Source organism: Danio rerio, chromosome 3, assembly GCF_052040795.2.
Source record: "Danio rerio strain M-AB ecotype USA chromosome 3, GRCz13ab, whole genome shotgun sequence".
NCBI classification, from domain to species: Eukaryota; Metazoa; Chordata; class Actinopteri; order Cypriniformes; family Danionidae; genus Danio; species Danio rerio.
Window position 1 is genome coordinate 56,063,525 of NC_141023.1, and position 24,250 is coordinate 56,087,774.

At 35.4% G+C, this 24,250-nt stretch overlaps 1 protein-coding gene across 4 annotated transcripts in view; it reads left to right on the forward strand.

Annotated features, from left to right (window-relative positions):
- The first annotated feature begins 921 nt into the window (after positions 1-921).
- The window catches only part of lmx1al (LIM homeobox transcription factor 1, alpha-like), an 84,114-nt gene continuing 60,785 nt past the window's right edge, over positions 922-24,250 (forward strand). For all 4 annotated transcript variants that reach the window (XR_015481302.1, XR_015481303.1, XR_015481304.1 and 1 more), the window contains exons 1-3: positions 922-1,068; positions 4,278-4,363; positions 9,635-9,818. Coding sequence is in view for 1 of the 4 variants with exons in the window: in XM_087245215.1 (XP_087101341.1) it covers positions 1,025-1,068; positions 4,278-4,363; positions 9,635-9,818 (314 nt within the window). In the remaining 3 variants the exon portion in view is untranslated. The remainder of the gene's footprint in view (positions 1,069-4,277; positions 4,364-9,634; positions 9,819-24,250) is intronic.

Genomic DNA, 24,250 nt, shown 5'->3' on the forward strand with positions numbered 1-24,250 from the left:
TGCACTGCATTTGCCTGATTGTACAATTTATCAATCTCCTAATTGGGTATCTTAATTACTTAAGAAAATTACCCAATCCTCAATATTAGCCGCTGTTTTGACAACAGACCTGTGAGTAAGGAATAATTAGTCCTAGACTGTAGCTCGCGAGGCATCTTTGTGGGCTATATTACAAACTGGCAGCTTTACTCGTGTCATTATAGCTAATATCTTTGAAAAAAAATGTTAAATGTTTATATTCGCTTTATGTTATAAATATGCAGACAACACGAAAATAACAACACATCTGTAATTTCTGTCGCCTAATACGCACACTAATGAGCTGTTTTCACCCGTAGGCTATATGCGCATGTTTACCTCTTCTTCACAAGTTAAACGCTTATTGTATTAACTTAAAACTGTATTATGTTAAAAAATATCTGCTATTTCTAGTCTAATAAATATTACCCAACGTTTAATATTATTAGGTTATCCATCCCATACAGTTATTATCTGATATAGGCATATTTCAAGTTTAAATTTCACATATATAGCATATAAAATATTGGCTATGTCATTTAACATCATTTATTGCAAAACTAGCCATTTACATGTGTTTTAATGTTCATGTGTTGAAATACTAATATGTATTAGTTATACAAATCTTCTAAAAGCTGTGTTCATATGGCCAAAGCCATCAGATTCCCCTGCGTTATGGAACTTTTCAGTACAACAGCCTATCAATCAGACAGGTAAGTGTTTTAATTGTTGGTCAGACAATTAAAGACAGATCCTCGTTTTCCTCTACTGAGTGTTTGTGTTTTACTTGTCGTTGTTTCTCTCCTCAGTGATTCTGCCCTCCTCCAGCAGTCACTCATCGTGCGTGCGCAGCTCGAGTCTTCACTCCATCACATAAAGCGCGCGCCTGAACATCACACACACACAGTCTGGCTCTGCTTGAGCGTCACTCCGTCTTGGACTATAATAACACTGAAGTTTGGCTTTTGGAGGTCTGTTGCCCGTCCCCTTCTTCAAAGGTATTTTGATGTTACCTACAGAAATCTCAGGAGGAGTGTGTTTCAGCACAAGGTGAGTGCGCGGAACGCGCTGACTGACTGACATCACCTGCTATTGTAAAGTATGACACACAAGATCGGCTACTTCATAATAATGAACTTTTTATGTGGCAAAGAATTCTGCATGGTGTTTTTATCTTATTTGTATTATCAGTTTTACTTACAAGCATGCACACAAACATTGCTTTTTAATATTGCATTACATTTTACAAAAAATGCGGTTTTAGTAGCCTAATGAATTTAATAATTTACGAATTTACATTAATGTATAAAAACAAGCTGAGAAAAATTACAAAGGTAAATTTTCCTTTAAATTTTAGTTAGATTTATGTCTTTAAGAACTGACGAATGTGGAGGAAAATAATTTGTGGAATTTGCAAGTATCAAATGTAAATACACATAATTTTAACACAAAAGAAAGGTTCTTTTACTTTTTTAACAATAGTTTAAACCTTCAGAAATCATAAAAATATCAGTTTTTGTTCCTCAAAACTGAGCAAAAACTAGATCAGTTATTGGCTATATTCTTTTTGGCAATCAATGCATAAAGAATCCTGCAATCTTTCAAATGCGCAAAAAAGCGGTCTTTAGGATCAGACTAAAAAAATAAAAGACAAATAATTTTTTCTCTGAAAAATAATTTAGGCCTATTGAAAGAACCGAAAAGGGTTATTTGGAGTCCCTTTAAAATAAACATTTTAGTTTTTTTTTTTTTTTTTATTGTGACGTTTATTAATAGTTTGTACATTTTAGGACCAAGTTAGGCTAACCAATAGTAGTTGTCATAAAATCCTAAAATTAAACCTCACTATTAAACTAAATGATATATGACTTTAACATCAAATGTAACGAAATCCTTAGATCAAATGTTGGTGGGAGTATCTTTAAATAAGCCTACTTGGCATGACAGGCTCAGTTGTTGTGCGTGTTTCTGCAGAGGGTCTGTTAGCCGAAATCACAACAGCTTGTTTCCTTTACTGTGACAGTGAGGTGGATAAAATAAATTAAATAGAAAAGCACACTATTAAAACACATCTTCCCAATATTGATTGCATTTGGCTGCGCAAAAAAAATAACGATTGTGTATTAATAAATAATAATGCTTAAACACTTTCCACCTAATCTTGGTTATGACAGTGTGATTATTCCTCAGTGAGACTGATGACCCATTAGCCGTGTTTTTATTAATCAACTCATGCAATTAACTGCATTATTAATGTCTAAGACACGCGGTGTGATTTCAGACACGCAATACTACAAATGCAACAGTTTCAAAGGGGGAAAATGGGAAAGAAGCAAAAATAAATTATAATATATAAAACAACAAAATAATATTTTTATTAATATTAATAAAAAACTGAACAAGAATGAAAGGATTAGCCTAAATATATCCGTATTTTTTGCAGGAGCAATTTGGCTGTTTAATAAATGGCTGTTTTAAATCTAATGATGGACTGACAATGATTTTTTTTTTTTTTTTTTGCCCAAATACCACAGAGCGCTCTTTAAGTGTCGGTCTGCCGCTCCGCGCGCGCCCTTATAAATCGGACACTTTACCTGCACGAGCTCATTATAGAACACTTATAAATACATCAATTAAACATTTCTATTTTACAACGATCGAGAAGAAAAAAAAAACATTGTCCCATAACCTATGCCCCTACAAATAAATATGAACAAGAACACAAACTAAGGTTCAGAACTTGACATTGTTCCAAACATACGAGATCACTTTTAGGCTACCCAACTGTTCCTGTCTATATGTATTTAGGCTTATCTATATGTATTTATATTTGGCTATTTTTTTTTTCAGTACAACCTGCTGATACGATGCCTTAAGTTCAGTATAGCCTGAAGCCGACATCAGCAATGGTGATCATGAAGAAGACAGTGTGCTATTGATTCAAACACAAAATACATACGATATAATGCCAAAAAAAAATAGTGTTGACATTAAAAGGCAAACAGTGTTTCTTAAAACACTATAAGGGCTACATAAAAGAGTAAAGAATATTCAGTGAAAATGTGCATGATGCAGAGCATTCCTCTTTACTTACATTTAAAATCGATAATTGATCATTTAATGCACCTATAATATATGCATATTATTTATAATTTCTTACATAACAATCTGAATTTAACTAGTTGCTGTATTGCCGAATAAGGCTACACCGCAGCCTTAAATAACAAACTCATTTACCTAACCTGAGCTTAAGTCTAACCGATCCACCTGCAAAGTGGCACACAATTGTTGTATCTTACAAATTTACGCTTTTAATATTAAATATTCATATTATCTGCATCTCAATTTTACTTGTAAAACCAATTTAACCGTATATAAGGTAGCCTAAATCAAACAAATAATCATCTTTGCAGTACCCCTTTGTTTAAATTCTGCTATTGAACGATTGATAAAAGGACTAAGCTGAAGGAAAATGAATGAATGAATTAATGAATGAATGGTGAATGAATGATGAACGATTGATACGATACTTTAGATTGCGTTGAATAGCCTAATCATATTTAAAATAAACACCTCAGCATCAGCATGTGTTACGCTTCAACTAACCCTGGGCCATAAAGGGAGCTCTGCCACCTGCTTCATGTTTCACACTGCTCGTCATTTAGCATGCCCAAAACAGCTAATTCAGGTCAATTTAAACACGCTACCCTTAAGCACTGATTGAACATTTACAAACCCTGATTTCCCGGCCTAATTTGCATATGCAGCACTCGACCTGCTTTCTCCGACACTACACGATAAAGTTAACTCTAAACAGACTTTTCGGTATAAACCGGTACAAAGGTGTTTTCTCCACTTTCATTAAGGCATAGGCTATTGACACTTTCAGTCAAACGCTAAAACAAACGCAATAATTAAAGCACGTGATTATTTCGGTCAATCAATTAACAGTCAAACGCTTCATCATCCTTTCAAACTGCGCATGCGCGAACGGCGTGCTTACTCTATTCTAGAACAAAGTGGGTTTTAACCCTGGGTTAAGAGCATTGCTACTAATCCCATAAACAACTGTAAAGCAATCTTTAACCCAGGGTTAAGAGCGGTATTTAAAATGATGACTCAAGGTTTAGAGCAGTGTAAAATGCCCTATTGTAGTCAACCGGTAGGCTAATGTAACAAGTAAAACAATGAAGTAGCTGGCTGCTATTAAAATTAGCACATACTAATGACGTTTTCTGTGTGATGTTGTTGGTCTTCAGTCAGCACTCCAAAGAAGGAAGGAGCGGAATGAAAACAGAAGAAAACCAGTCATGTCTTCAGCAGGCCCCCTCCGCCACACCTTACGGTGAGACACTGCCAATAATCTGACTATCAAACCCCTGTCAGTCTGTGTTATCTCCTTTACATTCAGTAATTCAGAAGATGCTTTTATGCTGAACGACAATAAATGTATTCAAAGCAGTAATAGACCAAAAAACACTATAGCTCCTTGTTAGTCTAATGCAGTACACCATTTTATAGCAAACAATCTTTGTTCTCAGAATGTTCTGGGACTATTTTTTTTTTTTAGATTTATTTTCTGTTGGTTAGTTAGGAAAGTTTATTTGCAAATAGATCACCACAGACAAGAGCATTCACAGAAAATTCTCTTTCAGGTTCCCTTTAACCTGTTACAAAAAATCTCCCTGCAGTGTTCCAATACAATCTGGATGCAGCCTTTATGATGCAAGCTGAGACGGCATCACTCAGCGATGCAATGTCAGACACAATGCACTCAAATGGAGCTAGTGACATCACTGACGGGTAGGGTTAGGGGTGGGGTTAGGTTAGACCAGTGGTTCTCAAACTTTTTTCATCAAGTACCACCTCAGAAAAAAATTGTCTCTCCAAGTACCACCAAAAATGAGCAGTATTGAAATACAGTAGCGTAGTAGGCTCAGTAAAGCGGCTACAACTCTGCTCAGATAAAAAACGTGGCAGATTACCTCAGAAATATAGGCTAAATGTCATATATGGCATATTATATACATCATTTTTGATAAATTTTGAAATATATGTAGCATGTACATGACATATTTCATTCCTCCGCGTACTACTAGAAGGAAGCCCGCGTACCACTAGTGGTACACGTACCACAGTTTGAGAACCACTGGGTTAGACCATTAAAAAGCATTGGATGCAGCTCAGATTGCACTGCACCCGGTCTGCATCCAGACCCCTCTGTAGTGTTCTGTTTGAGTTTTTAAATACCAAAAATAATCAAATGCAAACCACACGTATAAAAATAAAGGAGTCTGGAACCAAAAAGCTCACTTTCCAGTGAAGCCTATGAAGAACCTTTTTTTTTTTTTTTGGTACTCGGAACACAATTTATTGAGCAATTTAAGGCAGGGGTTCACAAGAGTTTCAGTCCGCGACCCCCAAAATAACAATGCCAGTGACTCGCGACCACAAATATTCTCTGAGGTGGTTATAAATATATAAACATTCCACACAACAGCGCACGCATACCAATAGGCCAAAGTCTATTCATCCTTTAATTTTGGAGAACGCCACTCGCAGACTATCCTCGATGTTCAATTGTGGCCTGTATTTTTTTTTAATGTACGTGAGTGACGTAAAGGTGTCAGAAAGTTTAACATGTTGCCATAAACTCAATGTGCTGCATCCGACGCTGTTGCTGTCTTTAATATACCGTAATCACCCCAGGGGTCGCAAAACCATTAAAAAGCTGATGACTTTTTTTTGTGCATGTTGTTTTATAATGTTTACTATTAACATGTTAATAATGTAGTAGAAAACACGTTGTTAAAATGCTGAGTTTCATGCAATTCCTTCAGGTTGCCCTAAAATAAGTTAACTTGATTTAACTGGGTTGAACATGAGACAGATGGATTTGCTCTTCAGTGTTTGGACTCTCAGTATTGAATATTAAGCCACACTGAACTTAACTAAACTGAACTTAAACTCTGAAAAGTGATCTGACACTGTTTCAATTTACTATAATTTTCTAAGGGAAGCGGCCGCTGCTTTGACACGATCTACATTGTAAAAGCGCTATAGAAATAAAGATGAATTCAATTGTAAATGTTACTATTAACTACTGTTTTGTTCGTCAGTAGGTTATGGATAAAATATGGTAATTCTAACAGTTTAATAAAATTAATTAGATTTTTGGAAACCGCCAAGTGACTCCCCCTCATTGTTCCATGACCCCCAGGGGGTCTTGTCCCCCACTTTGGGAACCACTAATCTAAAGGACGTTTTTCCAAATTAAAAAAAATTGTTTTTGAAATGAAGGGATGTTAAATGTTCTTCAGGGAAACATTGATGGCATTAAGAAAAAGCCCTTTATTTTAAGAGTGTAACATTAGTGTATGGGAAACATGTGGTTTGGTGGGGTAAAATTAGCTAATTATTGCTTGTTGACTTCATGTTAAAATAGCTTATTACTGCTGTCATCATGTCCTCTTTATATCGGTTTGTATCTGTGTTGAATAAAGTGGCATTTATATTTTAAATACATGTTTTACAGTAAAATATAGTGCAATACAGTAAAACAGATACAGTGTAGTGCATTTATAGTGTACTTAAATAGACGTAAAACCCAAACTCAGACACGTTCAGAAAACTGGTATGTACTCAAGCTATGTGACTGTGAGAAATACATTCACTACAAATGAATAAACGGCCAAATTAAATTGTTTAACTATAAAACAAAGCAGAAGCAAATATAGCTGTTAGGAGACATCACAGCCTGCACATCAGAGCTTACTGAACACTGCGAACACTGTCAGTGCTTTGTCAGTTCAATCTTATATTTCCAGCACTGCTCTTGTCTTGTCCTGTGTGAAGATGTGCTCGACTCTTTTTGCACTCATTTCTCATGTCTTCATCATTGTTTCTGTATTAAGCGTGTGGTTCGGGCATTTTGTTTTTGATTGCTGTATTTATTAAAGTACTTTTGGTTCAGCATTTGCCTCTTCTCTTTCAAAAAACCTGACAGACACAGCAGGAGTGAGAGGTCTGACTGTATCAGGGAAGCAAAATAGGTTTTTTGGTCTAAAAGTCACAAGCCAATCTTTTAAAATTAAAGTTTCTAAAATGCTCTGAAAAGTTGCTAAATTTAGCAAAAATAAAAAGTCAGCAACACTGGTGTTGGAGGACAAGAGCATTGTTATATAGTAGAAAACACATTGTAAAAAGGCTGAGTTTCATGCAATTCCGTCAGGCTGCCCTCACAAAAGTTTACTCAAATGTTTTTACAAATTTACGTGGGTTGAACATAAAACAATTAAGTTGTCACAAACTCTCAAGAATTGTGTTGATTCCTTTCATTTTTACTAAGTTGTTTGAACATACAGCTAAAAATATCGAGTCTATGAAAAGTGTTAGTAAAAAACTGAACTGAACTTCAGTAGTAAAACTTTTACTAAGCTAAACTGAATTGATTCCCAGTGATGGGTTGCAGCTGAAAGGGCATCTGCATTCTTAAAACAAATGCTGGAGAAGTTGGCAGTTCATTCCACTGTGGCAACCCCTGATAAATAAAGGGACTTAGCCGAAAAGCTAATGAATGGATGAAATTAATTATTTTTAATTTAACTAAAACTACACCAGCATCTTCACTGAACATTACTCTCTCCTGTCTGACTTGCTGGTCCAAAACCTGTAATATTGTTTAACTTATTTACTTTATTGTTTTAATATAGCTTTTTTTTTTCTTTTTGCTGCTTGTTCAAAATACTTATTGGGGGACGACTTAATTTTTTTCATGTACCACCCACTTAAATTTGAAAAAAATGATTAAGTTAATTTAATCGATTTGTGTTGGGACAACATGAAGAAGTTGTGTGTAACCCAGCATTTTGTACAAAGTATATAAATAAAGATGAATTGAATTGATAGAGGTGTTGATAAAAACAATAATCTTAAAACTATTCTTGAGAGTGATTAAACAAATCAGAAAATGGCAGCAATGGTTAAATCAACAAAATAGAGATGATTTAAGTGATATTGTTCTGGCTGATCTACACCTCTGCTTGTTCAAACTACTTTCTTAAAATGAACTAAATCATCACAATTCTTGAGTTTTTTTGGGGAAAACTTAATTGTTTTATGTTTAATCTACTTATAATTGTAAAAACAAGTCAACCTAATTGATTTGTGTTTGGAAAAAATGAAGGAATCGTGTGGAACCCAGCATTTTTTACAGAGTCATAAACCATGCAGAATAAGACCCAAGAGAAGGACAGAATAGAGCTGCGGTCACACTGCACTCTTCTCCCCAGAGTTTTCTATTCATACACACGTGAACGCGTCAGACCGGAAACGCAAGATCATGCGTCAAGTTTCACAGTTCACTGCTTTAGATAGTTCAAGATTGGTGAACTCTGACTTACAAAATCGCATCACGTGATTGCTTTTTAAAATGTCTAATCACCTTGTTTAATTCCACCCCTTTTCGCAGGGCCGTACAACAGAATTTCACATGCTTGAACTCTAGTGTGACCTCAGCATAAAAAAATAGAATTAAGTGGACTGAAAAAAAAAAATTTTTTTCAAACTACTTACTTAAAATGAGCTGAAACAACACATATCTTCAAAGTTTAGGGGGACAATTTAATTGTTTTATGTTCAATTCACTTAATTTGTTAATTTGTGGCCGAGAAAGCTTAGCGTGGTGCAATTTAAGAAAACACATGCAATTCCAAAAAGTGTCGTAAATTGTTAAAAAAAAAATCGTAAAACGTAAACGGATCCATCACATTTAAGGGTCTTCTTAAAACATTTCCATTGCGTAGTGAGAAAATGCAATGCGTTTTCGTTAGTTTGCGTTGTAAGAAAATGCAGCGCGTTTTTTAATAATGTGAATGCGTTGTGAGGATTTGCAGCATGTTTGCTGTCAAACAGATGAAGATCTTTTCTCAATTTGCTGCCGTTTTTTTTTTTTTTTTTTTTTTTGGTAATTGCACATGTTCTTAAATTGCAGCATGTTAATCTCTCATGGCCACCATAGATTTGTGTTGGGACAACATTAATGAATTGTGATGAACCCTGCATTTTTTACAGTGTACAATCGTTCTTACAAATTTTAGTGACTTAAACATAAAACAATGCCTAGAAAAACTTTAGAATTGTGTTTTTCTTTGCTCATTTTAAATAAGTAGCTAAAATAAGGAGCAAAAATAATTTTTTGGGTCATTCACCATAACTGAAAAATGTACTTACTATTTACTCACCCTCAAAGAATTCCAAACCTTTGAGTTTCTTTATTCCATTGAAGACAAATGAATGTATTTTGATGTAAGCTGGAAACCTGTAAGCTTTGTCCTCCATTGTAGAAAAAACAAATGACAGGTTACAGGTTTCCAGCTTTCTTCAAAGCATCTTCTTTTGTGTTTAACAGTAGAAACTCAACAGTAGAAGTACATTGTCAATGTGATTTTGTTTTTATTTTGAGGACGGCACCACAATGCACTTCACTCCACATTTCTCCTTTTTGAATCTTTACATGTTGATCTGCATTCTATGATGTGTGTGTATTGCGTCTATTGCTGTAATGGTGCAATTATTTGTGTCCTGGCGTCAGCTGACTCCTGTTCTCCTCCACCAGACCATGTGGGAGGAGGTGAGGTGTGCGCAGGCTGCGAGTCCCCCATCGCGGACCGGTTCCTGCTGCGCGTCAATGAACTGTCCTGGCATGAGACCTGTGTGAAGTGTGCGGTGTGTCGCAGCGCTCTGAGCGGGACCTGCTACTGTCGGGACAGACTGCTCTACTGCAAGCACGATTACGAGAAGTAAGACAGTTCAGTGTTTATTCTAGTACTGTACACATGCAGTTAAAGTTCTGGTGTAGCAAAATCTTCAGCTTTCAGTGCACTGTAGAACATCCCTCTGATCTCTCTATAAATGTAGCATGAGTGTTTTTGTTCTGATCATGCTGTGATGCTGAAGCCTCTGTTGGGAAATATTAAGAATTTTGGAAATATCGTTTTTTTTTTTTTTCAGCCCTCACTGAAAATCCAGTCAGGGATCCATTTTATTTATATTTTTATAATCTTTTTATTGTTTTTAGCATAAGAAAACAATCAATAACACAAACAGAACAAAAAAGGGTACATAGGCCATTTCAAAATACACAAATAGTCGGACACAACATAATACAACATCATCCAGAAAGCCTAAGGAAATAAATAGAATTAAATATACAGTAAAACAATAATAATTTACAGAGAAATGTGTAGGCTCCACAACTCGACTTACTCCAGACCAATCCCACCCATAAAGAGTTACAAGTCAGCATTACAGATATAGAACATAGTTGGGTTCCAGATTTTAAAAAATGTGTTTAGTTTGTTTGTCATCCCATATCGCATTTCCTCCATGGGCAACATGTACTTAAGCTCCTAATCCAAATTTTGAAGACGGGCACATAATCTGACTTCCAATTTTGTAAAATTATTTTCTTTGCTAATATCATACACAAAGATCTAGAGAAATCTTTTATTTTTGAGGTGTCTCCGAAAATGCCCAATTTTTGATCTGGTGACAGATTAATCCTGTATACTTCAAATATAAAATTAAAAATGCTCTCAATCAGGAATCCATTTACCAAAACCATTGAAAGATAGCCAACTGAGATTGGCCAAAGTTCTGTCTTTACAAACATAGTTTATTATTTTGGTGTTGCCCGAATCCAACGTTTCAATGCCAGTGTCACAAACATTTGTGGTTGCGATTGCAACTGTATTGCAATTGTAGAAATATCTGTTAATTAAAAGTTTCCACATTTTGTGATTCATTTTCTGATTATTAATGTGAACTGCATTATGGGACATCGATCTCTGCTCTGTCGACTTTTGATGTTGTAAATTCAACTCTACAGTTTAACAAAGTGACTTTTATTGACATTTTTAGCGGTTTGAAATAACAGTGAAAGAAGTAATATATTGAGAAATAAATCTGTAAAATAACTAAAAATGTGCTGGCAGTTTATTACAAGGTTTTTGTACTGTGCAACACCAACCCTGACAATATATCACTTTCAATTATCAAAAATGTTTATAAAAGTCACTTTTTTGACCTTTTCAAAGTTAAAAGTTGCTGGAAGAAAGATCAGGGTCCCATGATGGAGTTCAATAACATAAATAAACAGGAAAAATAAGGAAAACTGATCATTTACATTTTTTTTTTGAGTGAAGAGCTGTAGTTAAGAGAATAGTTTATGGCTGTATTCTATTCCTAGTTATTACTCCCCATGCCCTGTTCCTTTCACACACTTCATGATCCACTGAAGGATTTTTAAAAAGCATAAAGTTGTCTCTCTCACATTTACTGTGATTTCATTAACTCTTCAGATGGACAATACACTCCCTTCAAAGTGCACTTTGAAATCATTTATGCCATTTTGAATGCAGCACGTGGCTCATGATGAAAGCTATAGGTGACTTGATATTATTTACAAGCTGAACTCTTTGATGCATCTCCAAAGTTTGTGAAAACAAAACGCATACAGTTGCAGTTAGAATTATTCATCCTCCTTTGATTGATTTATTTATTTATTTTTAATAATGTTCAACAGAGCGAGGAAATTTTCACAGTATTTCCAATAATATTTTTACATTTGGAGAACTGGACAACTGTTTTATTTTTGCTAGAAAAAACTTTTTTTTTTTTAAACACCATTTTTAGGTCAATATTATTAGCCCCCTTAATTGTGTTTTTTAAATGTCTGCAGAACAAACCATCGTTATGTAATGATTTGCCTTATTACTCTAACTTGCCTAATTAACCTAGTTAAGCATTCTAGTATCTTAAAAAATATCTAGTCAAATAATATGTACTGTCATTATGTCAAGGATAAAAGAAATCAGTTAATAAAAATGAGTTATTAAAATATTATGTTTAGAAATGTGTTGAAAAAATCTTATTTCTGTTAAACAAAAATTGGGGGTTAATAATTCAGGGAGGCTCAAATTATTACTTTAATTGTATGTTAATGGTTTGAATGTATGTGTACAACATGTATGCAGTAGTTTGAGTGTAAAGATGTAAAAATAGACCTTTAAAATAATAATAATTAACAATATCCTACTTTAAGAAATTATAGTATAAATCATTTCAGTATTGAATAATTAATTGTAATTAAATGCATCAAATAAATGAAAGCAGTTTTTACATCATTATTTGACCAAAGATCAAGGTTCTGTAATGCAATTCAAAAACATAAATAAACAGGGGGGAAAAATATGAATCACAAAATACGGAAAATTGCTAACTTACAGTTTACAATTTTAAAAAGAATAGAGTTTTCTCTCTCACATTTACTGTGATTTGCTGTCAAGGTATTTCGAGTTATTTTTATAGTTCAGTTTTACATCTTCAGATTTACATTTGTGCTCCCTTCATAGTGCACTTTTGAAATAATTTATAGCATTTTGAACGCAGCCATGATGAAAGCTATTGGTAACTGGATATTATTTACAAGCTAAAATCTTTGTTACATCTTCATAGTTTGTGAAAAAAAAAACATATGTTTTAATTTATAATTATAATGTATACTGTATTGGCCTACAACATGTGCAGAGGTATGAGTGTCAAATATTTAAAAGTAGACCTTCCTTATAATAATATTAATATTAATAAATAATAATAATCAATAGCCTACTTAATAATAGTAAAAATAATTTCAGTATTGATTAATTCATTGTAATTTTATACATCAAATAAATGAAAGTAGTTTTTACATCGTTATTTGACTATATATAGTTTCTATATGAGACATGTTAGATATTGTAACGAGTTAGAATAAAATATAGAAAATTATCAACATTAATGTTAATGTTGTGTGCTGTTAACTCAAGTGTTGTAGTTAAGAAAAAACTAAATGCATGTTTTTATCAAACTTTTATCAAGATTTTTTTTTTAAATGATGCGGATTTTCTCTAAAGAAGTTGTTACTTCAGTCCAATTAGAGTTTCATTGTGGACATTTTAACTAACATGGTTCAAGAGATGGTTCAGTGACTGAGAAATTACAGGTTTGAGAAACAGTTGCGTGTATTACATGGTTGTTTGGGAAATGCATCCCAGGTTAATTGTGATCTGGAAGACAATAAAAAATGTTTTAGTTGGGTAATTTTTTTATTTATTTAAAAAATGCAATTGTTTTAAAAAAAAAATGTATGCAAATATTTTTAAGATCTATTAGGTTTCAATGTTTTGTGAGAAAAAAAAAATAGGCAGATTTCAAAGATCTGTTTTTCGACAATCATGAGTTATAAATTTATTGAATTGTATTCCAGCTGTATAAGTTTGTTTTTGATCTCAACCAGATTTTAAAATACTTTGCATGAATGTACACTACTGTGCTGCAGATCAAAAATGACATCCAGAATAATGGACAACCATCAGATTTAATGGCAATGAAATATGAAGTGCCTTAAGGATCTGTCTTAGGCCCTTTACTATTTCAAATACACTTGCTGTCCCAGTAGACGTTATTAAATTAGCTTTCACTCCTATGCAGATGATACACAACTATATATTTAAACAAAGCTCAAAAACTATGATTCACCAAACAAGCTAAAAGACCTAGAAATAATAAAAAGAAAGACCACAATAACAATTAGAGTGGTTGTGCTGCATGTTAACATGCTATATTTGCTCCATTATGTTAAACTCCTATTGTTATATTAGGAAGTTGTTTCTAAGCATAGGTCGAGAGCTGTAGTTTAACCATACAAGTTTGTGTTGATCTTTGTGAACCCGATTTATAGAGCACATGTATAAGCTGAATAAATAAGCTTGATGTTTGGCTTGTTAGGATTGGACAATCTTTGGCTAGCTATTAGAATATCGTGAGTCTGAAGGTTAAAAAATAAAATCTAAATACTGAGAAAATCATATTTTAAGTTATGCAAATGAAGTTCTTAGCAAATGTTGAGTTTTAATAGTCAGAGTAGGAAATGTACAAAATATCTTAACTGAATATAATATTTACTCAATATTTTAATGATTTTTGGCTTAAACATAAAATCTCTTTTGCATTTACCCATACATACACTCAAAAATTGATGTTTGCTGGTTGTTCAAATTACTTAGTAAAGGTTCAGGAAACCCTGAAGTACTTTTTTTTTAAAGATTGTACCAGATGTGTGTGTTGAGCATCATTTAATTGTGGATAAACCTGGATCACTTTAATCCTTTGTCAGCTAATTTCATCTTCCGAGTTTAAAATTATTAGTATCAAAGGGGGCAGGATCAAAATCGATGACATAGCGCAAATCTTCTAGCCCAGTGATGACCTGTCGGTTTCTCATTATTATTCATAGACATGAGATTTCTTATCCTATGAGAAGACACTGCTTCTTAATTATTGATGACTGTATGTGCTTTGCATGAGAGTTGGAGAATGGCAGGCTTTGTCTTTTATCAGTTGAGTTTGTTACCATTCAGACACATTGCCTATATCTGTGCTGCTGTGTTCACGCATGGTTAAAGTTTACAATCCTCCAGATTACCGGCAGGGTTAATGGCTGAAATAAATAGGGCAAGAGACCTGCTGCACTGCTATCTCAGACCCGGCAATTTAGGAGGAGAGAAGTCCTCTTCATTTATAGTGTTTATTCATTCATACATTCATTTTATTTTTGGCTTAGTCCCTTTATTAGATTGGGGTTGCCACAGTGGAATGAATCGCCAACTTATCCAGCATATGTTTTACACAGCGGATGCCCTTCCAGCCACAACCCAACACTGGGAAACCCATACACACTTATTCACACACATACTCCGGCCAATTTATTCATTCATTTTCTTTTCGGCTTGGTCCCTTTAATTATCTGGTGTCACCACAGTGGAACAAACTGCCAACTTATCCAGAATATGTTTTACCCAGCACATGCCCTTCTAGTTGCAACCCATCACTGGGAAACATCCGTACACACTCATTCAAACTCATACACTACGGACAATTTAGCTTACCCAATTCACCTATACCACATGTCTTTGGACTGTCCAAAGACTGACCCAGATAGGGCTCGAACCAGCGACTTTCTTGCTGTGAGGCAGTCGTGCTACCCACTGCACATCTGTGACACCCTCATTTAGTGTTTACATAAACATAATAATCTTTATATTAATTTAACAAACATTTTTTGAAAAAAATTCTGAGGTAGACCTTAACTGAAAGAGGAGGGCTTCATAAAACAACACAATTGCTGAGATCTTTGGGGCAATAACTTAATAGATTTATGTCCAATTCACTTAAATTTGTAAAAACTAACACTTTAACGTAATTCCTTCATGTTGTCCCAAACACAAATCGATTGTGTGGAACCCAGCATTTTTTACAGTCTACTATACTATACAGTACTATGTATACTACTGTACTATACTACTGCCATTGCCAAAAAATATACCTGTTCAACAAAAAAATGGTTTTGTGGTCCAGTGTCACATTTTAGTTCAGTTAACCAATAGTCCAATTTTAAACAATTGCATCCTTTTTTTGTGTGTGGAAAACAAAGGAAAAACCTGAAGAATCATAAAGGCAGGGGAGCATTTGGAACATGTAGAAAATGAACATGGTAGAAATGAACATATTTTGGGTGAACCGCTGCTTTAAAGGCTGATTCTCTGATAAAAACTGCCAGTTATCGGTTTGGGTCAGAGGGAGATTCCCAGCAGCCATAATTTCCCTGTGACATCAGCAGGAGTGTGGACAGTTGAAGGGCGATTTTGTGGCCTGTTATCACTGCTGTGAGAAGTGTCAGACACCATGGAGAAGTGTGGACTCTCCCTATGTTGCTGACATCTGGAGGCCATCCAAAAAGAAGAGACCGGACAGGATAAAAGGACTCTGGAAGAGTCTGAAATCATTCTTGCCAGGAAGACAGATCACCGGACTGTTCTGGGGTATGAAATTACCATACTAACTTGACATCGCTTCACACCGTGATGAGAAATGGGACTATAGATTTGATAATTGTTTTGCATAGAGGCTGGCAGCAAAGCATGTCATAATGAGGCTAAAAGTGATCAACGATTACAAACGAGAAGCGGATGCTGGCTGCTGCTGTTTTTCCCCTGGAGCGGGATCTGTCGGTGTTATTTGAGTTTGTTTATCGTTTGCGTTCAGGACTTGGATTTTTGTGCATTACTTATAATACATTTAAAATCCATAGACTATTTTCTTGTTCCAGATCTGTTTTACGACCCAAAGAATCATTGTTCAAGAGTAAAACATTTTGTTTTTTTAACAGCTTGTGAAAAAAGAAATCCAGTTTTGAAAGTTTATGCAAGATTTCATATTATTGTAAGAAACTTCAAGTTCGGTAAAGAAAGCTTTCGGCTTGACATTCAGTTCTTTTCCTATAAATACACTGTGCGCTGCCATAGACATGGATATAATATGTTCTCCATGATTTGGGAGTCTGGATGAATGTACTCCTGCCCCAAAATCTCAGGTTTTAAAAATGTATTCATTAATTTTCCTTTAGTCTAGTCCCTGATTTATCAGGGGTCGCTACAGTGAAATAAACCACTGACTACAATATCTTCTTCTTCTTTGGCCTTAGTCCCATTTGGTTGCGGGTTCGGCTCTTTGAAACAAGCCATTTTAGACTTGTCCATATGATAACGACTTTTTTACACATTCAGGCCGGCCTGTCGTCTGGGCCTGTCACCCTCATACACTCATACACTCCGGACAATTTAGCCTACCCAATTCACCCCAGCATGTCTTTGGACTGTGGGGAAAACCAGAGCACCCGGAGGAAACCCACACGAATGCAGGGAGAACATGCAAACTCCACACAGAAACGCCAACTGACCCAGCCGACGCTCGAACCAGCGACCTTCTTGCTCTGAGCAGACAGTACTACCTACTGCGCCACTGCATCGCCAAGTCCCACACATCAATAGTTTTTTCTGATTCTCCCTTTAACAAACAGCTTCCTTTAATAAAGATGTTTATTGCTAAAGCACTTGTCAGAAAATTGACAGGAACACGGCACAAGGCTGGGGCTATAATGCTGAGGTATTTTTTCAAAAATAAACTTCAGCCACTGACTCTTCACAGCCTCATCTTTGCGGTACGGCTAAAGATTTGTTACAGCAGTGATTCATTCAAACAGCTCTGAGTCGACTCTTTTATAGATGAATCAATAGTTTTAAACAAGGTGCACTTTCAGATTTTAGCCTTAGCTGGTTATTTCACTTCACTTAGAGCCATCGTACATGAAAGGTCATTATCAAAACTCATAATAGGGGCTCTTTAATGCTTTAATGTGTGCAAATATTCATTTTAAACTAAATTCAGTTCCAAAAGTGTGTAATAAGAAAAATGTGTTTTCAAAAGTCTTTGACACATACTAATACTAATAATAATAGTAATAATAATAATAATAATAATAATAATAATAATAATAATAATAATAATAATAATAATAATAATAATAATAATAATAATAATAATAATGGGTCATACCCAACCACATAGTGAAGTGACCACATCAAAATGAACAGGAAACATGTCAAACTGTATTTATAATGAAAGAATAATTATAAATAATAAGTGATGTGTATTTTGATGGTTAAGGATTTGTTTCTTATCCTATATTTTCAGGAATTGCTGTGAATCTTTCTTGCCCAAACGGACCTGAAAGTTTCACTAGGGTGATTAAAGATTTAATATTCTCTCATCTTATTTCTTTATTTCAAGTCAGGCACAATGATTGTGCGCAGTCAGTGTGTGGATGTGAATGTTTGGTTTGCAGAGGTTATTAGTGGATCTTGCATGGTATGTGCTGTATTTGTGGAGGAGAGTTGGCACAGTGTTGTGCGGGTGACCTTGACTGAATCCTCAACAATGTCTCCTTGTGTTCTCGCGGTCTGTCCATCAGCACGGCCGCTCCTGCCTCTTTCACCCTTGTCCCATCTGCAGCAGGTGTGTGCTCCAGTTTGGGGGTGCCAAGGAATCTTTGATGGTGTTAAAAAAATGAAATTTGGGCAACAGCAAAAAACGCTTGTGCTAATAATATACTTTAGTGTAAAAGACCTGCTTAAATATTCTAAATGTAATAATGTCCTCGTAAAATCTAAATTAACTTTTTTTAGGATCAGTATTTTAGTCTAAATATCTATATATGATATCTATCTATCTATCTATCTATCTATCTATCTATCTATCTATCTATCTATCTATCTATCTATCTATCTATCTATCTATCTATCTATCTATCTATCTATCTATCTATCTATCTATCTATCTATCTATATAAAATGCACCAATAGATCGACAAAATTAGCTATTAGAAGATATAAATATTCAAAGTGTGCAGTTTGTTACTTATATTGATTAATGATTTTTTTTGTCATCACCTTAAACTTCAGTTTCTCATCAAATCCTCTGACCAATCAAATGCTTTATAGACGAATTACCGGTTTGTAAACAATCAGGACCCGCGCGCAGCGAGGTTGCAAAAAAAAAAAACCGGAAGCGCTAGCATTTACAGTTAAGAAATGACATCTGATGCGGTACAGAGTTTGTTGTTGTATTAGAGATAAGTTATATTGATTATATATTATACATATTATTTACATAATGCTTTCAGCGTGTTATAACAGCTTGTCACCCAGTAATAAGCACAGTTATTCTGTAAAATTAACGTTAAAGCAAGCAGCGTTTGTCTGACAGGTCCATTTGCAATAGCACCCTCCCAATTTATATTGGATAAGTCAAAATGGCCAAGCATTCAGCCCCAAATATACAACTCTAATGAAACTCCAAGTGATTTTACAAGAGAGAAGTTAAAGGCCTACAAGTCTTTGTATGCCAACAATTTTTTTCTGTGTGGTCATATGCAAGAAATAAGGTTCCATGATTACCAGATTCAAAACTTTGTAGTGCTAAAAACCAAAGTTCTGCCTAGTCAAAGACAAAGAAAAAAGACGGAACTGTATAAGGCCTGGGTTATCATCAACAAGCAAAACAACTGCATTCTGCGAACTGCAGCTGTATGGCAGGGTTTGTGAACTTACACTTTCACGTTTCATTCCAAGCATACAGTGTCCGTAGCAGACATCCCAACTTGGGAAAAGTCATTTCCGGGGGATACAGAGTTGATTTGCGGGAGGTAGCGGGATATTGGGTGTTTGAAGAGCGGGGCGGTGGTGGTGGTGGTGGGGGGGGGGGGGGTGCGTTGAGTGAGCAACGTATCTGGGTAGGGGGGCGTGTGCGCGGGAGATGTCCCCGAAGAGCGGTGAGAGTTGCGTGCGTCATGTGGCATAACATTACCTGAAGAGTGGTAAGTGTGAGTTGCGCGCGACATACCTTAAGAGCTACGAGGGATGCGGTGGAGAGAGGGCTGTGCAACGTATTTAAGGACCGGGCAGGAAGCGCGCGATTTCCGGGAGATTATCGTTCATTTCCGGGGCATCCGGGAGTGTCTATGCATTTGAGGGATACTCCCGCAACTTCCGGGAGAATTGGGATGTCTGCCGTAGTTTAATTAACCACATTTAACTGTATTTGCTGAAATCATTGCTGCAATCAAAAACGAGTAATGTATATGATTTAGCATAGCGTGAACATACCTGATATGAAATGAGAACTGCAGAGTCGAGCATTTTTAATTAGGTCGTCATGATAACATTGAACTTTGAATATAACTCCATCTTTCGTGTCTTTATTTTATTTAAGAACTATCAGTCATATCTTGGATATCTTGAATCTATTTTTAATAGTTGGAAGTAAGATTTTTTTATTTTTGTAACTTTTTTGGGTGTTTTTTCTGACTGTTCTTGATCCATCTCCTCTTCATTCATGGCGTATAGGAATCCCTTTAAAACCTTTCTTCTATTAGGAATGAAGTCACCTCGGGTGACTCTGACCCAGGTAAATGAGAGTGTTATACTGGCTACAATAAACTTGCAAGGTGACGATCTGAAGAAATAAATAGAAAACCAAAATGCTATTGACTATTTTTTTTTTAAGAGGGAGGAGCTACTCTATGTCTTTATTTGTCTTCATGTCTGCAACGGTTCACTGACTTTACAATGAATGGGGAAAAGTGTAATGCGTAAAAGTGGTATGTCAGCCACAGTGAAGGAAATCTTCTGGTTGAAATAGCCGATCACATGCTTCTGTGGGGGGAGCGGCTTGTACAGATTCACTTGTTTCTTATGGTAAACCCTGTCACTTGGTGATCTCCATGTGCCTGCATTGATTTTGACAGGAAAAATATAGTACAGCACATCCCATCAAATATTATGTCCTTCCAATATCGTAATGTAGTCTTTGCTCAGGTTTTGCCTCTGTTCTTGTAGTGCAGGGGTCTCAAACTGCCAGCCCCCTGGCCAATTTGAGGCCCTGCCTCCTCCTCCATCTGGCCCCCAACTGAAGTCAAAAATATAACGAGATTCGACCCAACAAAACATATATTTTTGAATCACTATCATTGTTGTGCAGTCGCATATACACTTGTGGTTTTGAGTAAAAAGTTCAAAGCACAGAAAATAATAACTTTTGCAATATTTTAATCCTTTAATTAATTTATTTTTTTGTAAAGATATTTGTGTATAGCTGTACATTCAGCGTGTATTAAGCAATGTGTAAGGGAGGCGCACAACTAATGCGCACTGAGCTGGACTTTAGACCTCCTCTTAGCTGGTCTATTGTACAGTCTAATTTAGTTCCTCAAAATAGCAACGTGCCAGCAATGAGCTTTAACACACCTCCTTTTTAGATCAGAACGTCAATGGGTGCATATATGAGCGCAAATGCATTTGCTATTTAAGCAGCGTTGTGCAAAACATCAAAACGACTCTTGCTCCGAGCTGAAACTAGCAAACAACAATCGTGTCGCGCCTTACGCCGCACTGCACCAGGTGTATAATAGGGCCCATTGTCTTACAATATTCGTTAAACTTTTGGTTTAGCAACAATAGATTGAAACATTATTATTATTGTTGTTATGCCTATTATTAAACTGTAGTATTTTCAGCAATTTAAACTACCCTTTCAATATGCACAACCAGACACAAAAAAAGGAGCTTTGATACTCTGGGGACGAATGTCTGAGTGCATCAATTACATCACGTTTCCTCTTTTTTTGTGTGCTAGAATGTTAAAGTGGCCTTCCTTTGAATTGTCAGTCACTGATATGGCCCCCTCCGCCAATTTGAGTTTGAGACCCCTGTTCTAGTGTATATAACCACATCCTCCACTTACCATTGAAACCACCATAAAGGAGGTTAGTGTCATGCCAGTATTTGTGAATGTGCAGTTTTGTTGCTGATTAAAAATGTGTAATTTAACTGCGAGTTCAGTTTTTGAATATTTCAAGATTGTCTTATTCATTTAGATAGGAATTTAGTCTTACTACATCACACATTAATGTAATGGTACATTTCAAAGCACTTCATGCAAACTTTATAGGGCACCTATGATGAAAATCATCTTTTGTAAGCTGTTTGGACAGAACTCTGTGCAGGTATATAGTGTGTCCACAGTCATATTGGAGTGATATAAACACAATAAGTCTCTTTTTTTATTTCCTGATATTAAAGTAGGATTCAAATCTCTCCCATTTTGAGGCCGACCGTAACTTGATGTAAGAATGCGATTTCCCCGCCCACCGAATTGATTGACAGCCGTGTATTAACATGTCTCCGTAGTAACAAGTGTAATCATATCAACAAGATACACAAAGCAACTGAGTTTAAAAGATCTGTTCAGCTCTCTGTGATCATCAATCATCATCAAATGTGATCAAGAATGAGTTTTACAAGTTTAAAATGTTTTTAAAACAGTGCATGTTTGTAATTACAGCCTTTTAAAAATGTTTGTAATGAATTATATCGATTTTACCATCTTTACTTTATCACCACAGCCACATGTCAGTACAGTTATAAAAGAAGACGCTTCTATCCTGGTTAGTGGAGTATCATTGCAACTCCACAGCAAATACATCAAATAACTATTAGGAAAGTTCTTACTGTACTATTTCTTACAAACGTTACATGAAATCTGCTTCCCTTTATGTCTGTGACTGTGCTGTTTATCTGACGAAGCCGAGGAGCAGACTGAGGCACACTCTGACAGGGGATCGGTGGTTGGGGAGAACTAGTATTAAAGGCTCAGGCCACAAACACAGCTACATTGTGTTCAGAGCAGAAAATCCGATATTCTAAAAGGTATAACAAATAATCTGATGGGTGTTTTGAGCTAAAACTTTACAGACACATTCTGGAGACACAAAAGACTCATCTTAAATGTTGAAAAAGAGGTAAAATAGGTGCCCTTTAAATAAAAAAACTACTTTAATACTTGTATTAGCAAGAAGAGGATTGAGAAGCAGTTATCCACTTCATTTGCTACAGTTTGTAATGAATTAATCTTTGTGGCACAGATTCAACAAGGAGCTGGGAGCACTCCTAAAATATTTTGCCTCAAATTGACATGATAACAACGCAGAGTTGCTGCAGGATTGTGTGATGTACATTCTTGATGTGAATCTCCTGTTTCAGCACATCCCAATGGAGCTTTATTGGAATCTGGAGTCTGTGGAGGCTATTTGAGTACGACAAACTCATTGTCAGGTTCAATATGGCAGTTTTAGATGATTCAAGCTTTGTTTATTGACATTCTCTTCTGTTTGAAGTACGTAGCATCACAAGATGGACACACTGTGGTCATAAAGGGATGAAGATGGTCAGCAGCAATATTTATAAATCATGCTCAGATGATACCAAGTGGCCTAAAGTGTGCCAAGTAAATCTTCTTCACACCATCACACCACCAGTAGCCAAATTCTGACTCTACAATCTGAATGTTGCAGTAAAGACATTCAGATTGATCAGATCAAGCAGCCTTTTCAGTCTTCTATTGTCTATTATACCCCCCCCCACCCCCCCCCCCCCCCCAAATAAAAAAATTTAAATTAAAACTATACGCAATCAATACTACATATTGGGTATATCTCATCCAGTATATTAAAATCATAATTGGATTCAGTCTTATTGGAAGCTGCCTCCCTAATCTAATTAGCAATGGTGTCTCTTTAGATCCAGGAAGGGAGACACAGTTTTAAGCTTTGTACTGTAGTTGAGCCTACTTGCATCATGGTCATTGTGCATACTTTTATTCACACTTTTAGAACAATCTATTAATTTTTTTTTTTAAACAAACACTGATACGCCAAGGGAGAAAATTTGTTTAAAACATTGATTCAAACCTAACATGTTTTCATCAACAGCCAGTGTCACCTTTTTTTCTGGCTCAATTATATGTGGACAGATTTACAATGTGCCCTTAAACAACAAGATTCCAGTGACAAGCAATATGGCTGTATGCATCATATATGACAGTAACATGACAAAAACATTTTTAGGGATAGGTCACCCAAACCTGAAAATTTACCCTTTGTGTTCCAAACCAGTTTGAATTTCTTTCTTCTGTTGAACCCAAAAGAAGATATTTTGAAAAATGTTGGAAAACTGTAACCATTGACCTCCATAGTATTTGTTTTTTCTGCTATGGAAGTAAATGGTTACAGGTTTTTAGTATTCATCAGTATTCAGAACAGCAAAAAAAAAACTGGAACTGGTTTGGAAACAGTCAATGATGACAGAATTTTATTTTTATTTTTTTGGATTAAATATTTTTAACACCACAGAAGTTCAGAAAAGTGTACTGCACTCCCAAATGAACAGGTTTACAATATCATTTATAAATATTAAACCTTTTTAACATTATTAAAATCACATGCTAAATGTGATGGATATTTTGGTTCACAGTTCTAATGTGTAATGCAAACTGTATGTTTGCTAGTTATTTTACTTTCAAGATCTGAGGTAAACTGCTGCCGCTTTCAGCATGATAATAAATGTCAAGTTTATTGGTATTCAGCCTCACACTGGTAATATTAAGTCAAAGATGATCAATAGATTGCCATGCGTAAAATGATTTTATATTTTAAAAAAAACACCTAATGTGAAGAGCATTTAAAATCCACAACAAGCCATTGATTATCCTGCTTATCCCATAGTCATTTGCCAAGTTAACTTATTAAAACAATTTTTTCACTTAGCACAACAAACTCTGATCAAATATTTGTCAGTTATGACATGTTGGGAGTGTGTGTGTGAATGTTAATGTCATAGGCATATCTAATGGCTCATATCTCTTCACAAATATTTTTCACAAATATTTTTGAGCAGATTTG